General features: G+C 35.3%; 1 protein-coding gene across 1 annotated transcript; it reads left to right on the top strand.

Moving 5' to 3' along the window:
• The first annotated feature begins 1482 nt into the window (after window positions 1-1482).
• On the top strand, window positions 1483-4807 carry LOC139872677 (uncharacterized). Its single transcript, XM_071860610.1, has 6 exons — window positions 1483-1888; window positions 2785-2892; window positions 3474-3638; window positions 3755-3929; window positions 4417-4490; window positions 4582-4807. Exons 1-6 carry the CDS (start codon window positions 1538-1540, stop codon window positions 4654-4656), a joined length of 948 nt encoding a protein of 315 aa, XP_071716711.1. The 5' UTR covers window positions 1483-1537; the 3' UTR covers window positions 4657-4807.
• The last annotated feature ends 2552 nt before the right edge of the window (window positions 4808-7359 follow it).

Below are 7359 nucleotides of genomic sequence, written 5' to 3'. Positions count from 1 at the left end.
TCAATACAACAAGTGGAGTCCAAAAGATTTTTTCACCTTGGGGGGGTCAATATGGTTTGGAGATGTTTCACGGGAGGTCCAACACCATAACGTCTGTCTAATTTTAACGTTTTGGGGCCTCACATGACCTGCACATGAGGGTATTATTGTCTTTTAATTAAAACCTGGTAGTTATGTAATTAAAACGCGTTTAATTCCTTTTCTCTTTCAATCTCATTCGACTGTAAACGTGATCACCACCTTTGCTCATTCTTTCATCTACAAAAATAGAAATGGTGTTCAAAAAATATATGAACAATAATTTTAAACCCTGATTCGTAAATTTCTTTTCAAAACCCAAACTCAAATACATAAGTCTAATGTAACAATTATCAAATCAAACTCAAGATCTATCAAACATTTATCAACCATAATTAACCTGGTTTCAAAAATGCGACGGCAGATGGCAACGACGGCGGCAGTTTGGGCGATGTGTCCAACAGTGATTGCAGATCTAAATCTCGTTTTCTTAGTGGTCTATTTTTTTCAGAGTCAGGCTTCAACGTTAACAAGGTGGTGGTTCCGGTTATAAATCCAACCGAATCAATTGATGTTTGATTCTAGCTTTTTTGAAATTAAAGTTTCGCCACCAAACAAAAGCTCGTCGATGGACCAATACATGAATAAGAGGTTTGATTCATTCTTATAGTTTAGGATTTTGGCTTGAAATTAATTGATAAAATTGATGGAGGTGGAGATGAAATTGTTGTTTGATTTTAATTAGAGTTTGGTATTTGATATTGAAGGTTTTGGTCAGGTTGATTGAAGCAACCTGGAGTTTGGCATACTTCACATGATTCCATGTAGTTTGAAGCCCTGATTCATCACTTTGCTTTCACTGATTAACTTCATCACTTTGCTTCCGCTGTAAACTCAGAAAGGAATCGAACTCCTTCACAATCAAACCCTAATTGTTTGATGCAGAAACACAGCAACAAGTGTCGAGAGATAGAAAAGAGAGATGGAAAACAGATGGGTGGGTTAGGGTTTTATGTCTAATGCTAGAGATAGAATAGAAAAGAGAGAAACAGAAAAGAGAAAAAAAAAGCTGGAGGGTTAATTAAAAAGACGGAACTACCCTCATGTGCAATTCATGTGAGGCCCAAAACTGTTAAATATTGACAGACGTTAGGACGTTGGACCCCTGATGAAACTATTGCAAACCAAAATGACCCCCAAGTGAAAAAATTCTTTTGAACTCTACTTATTGTATCGAACAAATCATAGGGAACCCTATGCAATTTTATCAAGTTTTAATAATGGGTGATGATTTTCCACTTTAAATTAAAATTTAAAATTAGGTATAATAGACATATATAGTCACGTGTAAAGAAAAGAGAGAGGCAAGGTAGAATCAATAAATTTCCCAGAAAAAAGTTGCAACTAACACATAAATTAAAAATCGAAATAGTTAAATATATATATATATATTTTTTAGGGTCATTCCAGGCATTCGGCGTTTTTGTTGATTGTAGTATCATACGATCGATCATACATAATGTATCGATCGGCAGCAAGACGGTTGCTTATTCAGTATTCGTCAAAATCAAATTCGTGTTTGTATGCTAAAACGAACCCTAAACCTAAACCTAAACCTATCACTATCCCTAACCCTTCTTACCCTGCTCTTAGATTCGCAACGCCTCCTTTTGGTTTTGGCATTAGTCATCGTTTTCTTTCATCCGAAGCATCACCTCCTGTCCCCAATCAAACCACCTCCAATGATTCTGGTTTCAAATCATCATCATCATCATCATCATCATCATCATCATCATCATCTAGACCTAGACCTAATATTAATTACCAAGACGAACAAGCTCGCGTTCTCGCCGCATCTCTTATGCACGTGGTACTACCTTTATTTTCTATCAGTATCTCCTTTCCAGTCGTCGTCTCTGTTTGCTAATTGAAATCAATGTCTCGCTTGTTAGGTTTTACTGTTAAAATTTGCAGTATTTTATTATTATTAATTACACTACTAGTTTGCTACCCTATTATTAACTACTTTATTAATGGGATTGGGATTGGGATTGGAATTAAAATAGTCGTCTATTACAGTACTACTTGACATACACTGTCTATAGAGAGTGGCTACATATCTACTATTGTAGCTTTGAAAGAACAGAAATGTTTTTCTTCAATCACTCTTTTTTAATAGCAGCGGCAATACCTTCTATTTCTATTGGGATATGATTCAATTTCTTAGATTAGCGAGATTTGGAGATCAAGTAATTTAGGTAGGTAACAAGTTGCTGAGGACAAGTTGAGGGTTGTGTGGAGATTTAGGTGAGGAGGTTGAGACAAAAAGACTCTGTCCTGTAATTAAATAACGACATGGGCGGATCCCGTTATCGTAATCTATTGTTGAGATTGATGTGATGATATTCAAGAGTGTCTAGATTTGAGCGTCTTCAACTTGTTATATTTATCATATAGTGGATGTTAAGTGGCTTAGGTGTCCCATGATTTTCATTCTCCTTTGAGAGATTTTTGACACAACACGTTTTTTTTTTGTTTTTTTTTCTTGGTTTATACTTTATACATGGTTGTATAATTTGTTGTGTGGTTTATGGATCTCAACAAGTGGTATCAGACCAGGGGTCGATCCCAACAATACCTCCATTTCTATCGGATCCTCCTATCCAATCATATGCACAAACATTTCATTTGTTATTCTTCATTCGTTTTCGTTTGTATAGAGTATGAACAAGCATAATTATTATTTATCTATTTTTTATTTTGCAGATTAGGTTGGGATGGACCGAGGCAGCTATGATTGCAGGTGCTAGGGATGTCGGTGTTTCCCCTTCCATTGTTGGAGCTATTCCACGTAAAGAAGCTGCCTTAGTGGAGGTGCATCTACTACTTTATACTACCGCTTTCTTTCACCTCTCTTTATTACCATTACTATTTCCAATATAATTTGTAATTATATTTATATTTTATATTATATTATATGGTATCATTTGATAATCAAAATCACGCAGACTGCAGTTTTTATATACAAACTGCTTAAGATCATTTCACTACTGTTTCTTCTTTGTGTATTGCGTCTTTAATTGTTTGTTTGTGTACATGATCACTCTACACTGAGCTCTATATGCATGTTCATGTACGTTACTTTCTTTCTTTCTTTTTTTCCTTCTGGTGGGTGGTATCTTACCTGCTGTTTTGTAAAGAGCTTGATATAGTAATTATACAGGAAAACTTTTATTGATACTTTACAAACTAATCGAATAGAATTGATGATTAAATTAGAGAAGAAACTTTGGTCTAGTGGGGCTCTCCATGACTCTTAAATTGTTCATATGCTTTTGAAAACAGTTGTGCATGTAATATGTGAATTTTGTTTTGTGTTATGATGAGAAGTTTGAACTAGCTACTGAGTTTGAACTTTGAAGTTGGTTCTCACATATTTATCACTCTTGTAACAGTATTTTATGGATGAGTGTTTGCAAAGGCTTGTTGATATAATCGACTCTGGTGAGTTACAGTTACAAGATTTGGTACCAAGTGAGCGCATTGCAAAGCTTGTTAAAGCTCGCTTACTATTGCAAACTCCGTACATATCAAAGTGGCCTCAAGCTCTTAGCATTCAGGTAAATTATTTAGCTCTCCAGATTGTATTTCGTAACATAACCCTAAAATAAAGTGAAGCAAATAATCTTTGATTGATTGATTGATTGATTGATTAAGAACATACATATATACATAGGCCCAACCTGCAAATTTTCCAACAAGCTTCAAACAACGAGCAATGCTGGTTGATGAGTTCTGGCATGCTTCAAGTGAGGAAGGAAGTGGTGGTGTGGATTGGTACCTAAAGCGCACTGTTCTTGGTGGGATATACTCAACAACTGAGTTATACATGCTAACCGATAATTCTACAGGTTTATTACTTTTTTCACAATCCATCTACTCTGCTTAAATTATGTCTACGTTGGCAATTTGAAGAGTTTATTATTTAAGACCATAACATCTGGGCGGGTTTGTATTTTATTGCATAATAATAATACAAAATGATCTGGAATCTTGATTGTTTGGCTAAAAGTTTAATGATGTTCTAATAATCATGTAGCTAATGGGTAATTAAGGGGATGATGATATGTAATACAAAACCCCTCTAAATGGGAGGAGAACATTAACCTATCTCTCACCACTATGTCTATGCGGAGCGATGACCAACCCTCCTTTATCCTTGGATTCCATGGCTTTGAAGGAGGTTATTCATGGTCTAATTATGAAAGTGTGTATCTTTTTCTTATAGTTATGGAATGGAATGTTGACAACTTGAAATAAGTGGACTTGGGGTTCTGTAGGACTAATAAGCATATTGTGATTGATGCTGGTGTTGGTTTTTTTTTTTTTTACTTTCAGATTATGAGGATACATGGATATTCTTAAATGACCGTGTCAGAGATGCTTTTGATTTAAAGAAGACATTCCAAGAGGTTGTCTACCTGGGAGGTTTATTTGAGAAAACATGACGTGCGTTTGCACTCATCTTGAATTTTAACGTAATTTGTGGGGTGATCTTTTCAGGTGAAATATTTTGCAGAAGCTGTCGGTGCAGGGGTGGGAGGTTCATTGCAAGGATTTACGAAGAAAAGCTGTTAAGCTTGAAATTTTTAGTTTGCAGAAAGACAGTTTTTGCCAGCATCGGGCTTAATAATAGTTTTGTTAAACACATCTGTTCATTTCTTTTTCTCTCAGCATCATGGTGATTTTTGAATAAAATAAGTATAAATAAAAGACTTGTTAAAATGTAGAGATGTGCAACCAGTGCTTTGTTTGATTGCTTATCTTTTCTGTGACCTAAGGAAATAAAGTTATGCATGGATATATATATATATATATATATATATATATATATATATATATATGGTAATACTGATAATGAATAGTAAGAAAAAAAAAAACAAAAAAAAAAAATTGCCAGCTTACTTTCGTACTTAATGATTTGATTGAATGACATTAAATTACTATTTTAACCTGATGAATGAAAGTGGTACATTAGATAGATAAAAGAGAGCTGACAGTTTGGGATCTACTTTTGTTGGATGTTTGCCTCGGGAGTCACCTTTCTCGCTTTTGGCCGGTTTGGATCAATCGTCGACATAAAAATGAAGTTATGCTTTTAGCAGGTTTGAATCCCGCTTTTTGATAGGGTAGTTGTTTGTGAAATGAATGATAAGTTATTGGAAGGAAAGGCGGTTTTTGTTGGTTGGGCCACTCGAAATCGATCCTTCTTTGGTTGTATTTCTGCTCGGCATTTGGCTTAGTCCCTTGTTCGTTATGTTATATTCAATCCAGTATAGTTGTGGTGGATTGTCTTGCTCTATGTGTTTTGGCTGTCGACGGGTTCTTGTTTTTAAAAGCTAAATTGTTGGAAGTGCCTCTTGAAACATGTGGTTCTTGTGAACCATATTCGCAAATGGGAGTTTTGGATGTGTGGTACATTGTGCGGATTAAGATGGTTTTAGGAGGCTTATTGACTCCTCTTCACCAGGTAAGGCAATGTCTGAGTTCTTGTTGACGGTTCTTATGGCCAACTGGGCTGAATAGGATGGTGTGGCTTGAATGTCGTGATTGGCCGGTCAGTTACGCCTCTGTGGACGATTATAAGGAGGTAGCTACCAAATTCGGAGTGGTGTTGGATGTGGCCAATGCTTCGAATGGTGTTAAGCAACTAGGTTCGTTCTTTTGTGCTTATTTTTTGTAAGCATTTAGTAGCTCAAGCTTTTCTCTAAAACAAATACACGAGAACCAAACTTGATCAATTCGTAAATGCAAATCAAGATTGTCAATCTGATGATATAAACAAGAAGATGGGTAACAAAGGTGTAGATAATGGTTCTGGTATTGACGTTATCATGGAAAATTTGACGGACAAGTCGAAAGTTAATGTGTTTGGTAATAACTTAGATAATTTGGATAACATAACGTTTGCGGAAAGATTGGCTCGTTTGAAGAAGGAGAAGAAGAAAAAGAGAGAAGAATTATTGGCTAAACGTATGGTAGAATCGAACGAAGATAGGCCTCTACCGGTGTTGATTGGTCGTAGTGGAAGAAGATACTGCGAGGCCCCCTCGTGTGAAGGTTTTTGTAAATCGTGGTACGTTTTGATTAGGGATGTTTCAAGAAATTTACTTGGGGATGCTAATCCGAGGTCAAGAAAGAAGACGAATGAGGCTTCCACTTCGGATACTTTTAAGCTTAAAGATCACATTGATGATATGGATTATGGGGACGCAATTCAAAACTTGTTTTTGGGGTCTCAAGATGGTAGATCTAACGACCCGACCTAATCCATCCGGACGAAGTCCATATCGATTATAAACGATTCATAATAGTTGATTACATCGCGAGGTACTTGACCTCTATATGATACATTTTATAAACATTGCATTCGTTTTTAAAAGACAAACTTGATTTACATCGAAAGTTGACGACATGCATATCATTTCATAATATATCTAAACTATAAATGACTTGATAATAATCTTGATGAAATCGACGACTCGAATGCAACGTCTTTTGAAATATGTCATGAATGACTCCAAGTAATGTCTCTAAAATGAGCAAATTCACAGCGGAAGATTTCTTTCATACCTGAGAATAAACATGCTTTAAAGTGTCAACCAAAAGGTTGGTGAGTTCATTAGTTTATCATAAATAATCATTTCATAATTTTAATAGACCACAAGATTTCATATTTCCATTTCTCATAAACATACGTCCCATGCATAGAGACAAAAATCATTCATATGGATTGAACACCTGGTAACCGACATTAACAAGATGCATATAAGAATATCCCCTATCATTCCGGGAAATTCTTCGGACATGATATAAAACAACATCGAAGTACTAAAGCATCCGGTACTTTGGATGGGGTTCGTCGGGCCCATAGATCTATCTTTAGGATTCGCGTCAATTAGGCGTGCACTAATTCTCAAAATTAGTGATGTTCCCTAATTCTTAGGCTACCAAGCTAAAAGAGGAATATTCGGCTTCGATCATTCAACCATATAATGTAGTTTCGATTACTTGTGTCTATTTCGTAAAACATTTATAAAAATTGCGCATGTATTCTCAGCCCAAAAATATAAAGGGTAAAAAAGGCAAATGAAACTCACCATATTGTATTTTGTAGTAAAAATACATATGACGATATTGAACAACTGAACAATGCAGGGTTTTTTGACCTCGGATTCACGAACCTATATCATTTGTATATAAATTAATACACATAATTGTGATCGAACAACTTCATTATTATTAGTATAAGTATTATCTATATCATTATTATTAAAATAA

Source organism: Rutidosis leptorrhynchoides, chromosome 10 (assembly GCF_046630445.1).
Source record: "Rutidosis leptorrhynchoides isolate AG116_Rl617_1_P2 chromosome 10, CSIRO_AGI_Rlap_v1, whole genome shotgun sequence".
NCBI classification, from domain to species: domain Eukaryota; kingdom Viridiplantae; phylum Streptophyta; class Magnoliopsida; order Asterales; family Asteraceae; genus Rutidosis; species Rutidosis leptorrhynchoides.
The sequence above is the reverse complement of the archived record's forward strand: the minus strand, read 5'-3'. Positions and strand labels throughout refer to the sequence as shown.

Bases quoted from the DNA above. Each gene is read 5' to 3' on its own strand.
- LOC139872677 (XM_071860610.1), top strand. From the start codon at position 1,538: ATGTATCGATCGGCAGCAAGACGGTTGCTTATTCAGTATTCGTCAAAA. The intron at 1,889-2,784 runs GTACTACCTTTA...TTTATTTTGCAG, and splicing joins CCGCATCTCTTATGCACGTG to ATTAGGTTGGGATGGACCGA. The intron at 3,639-3,754 runs GTAAATTATTTA...ATATATACATAG, and splicing joins CTCAAGCTCTTAGCATTCAG to GCCCAACCTGCAAATTTTCC.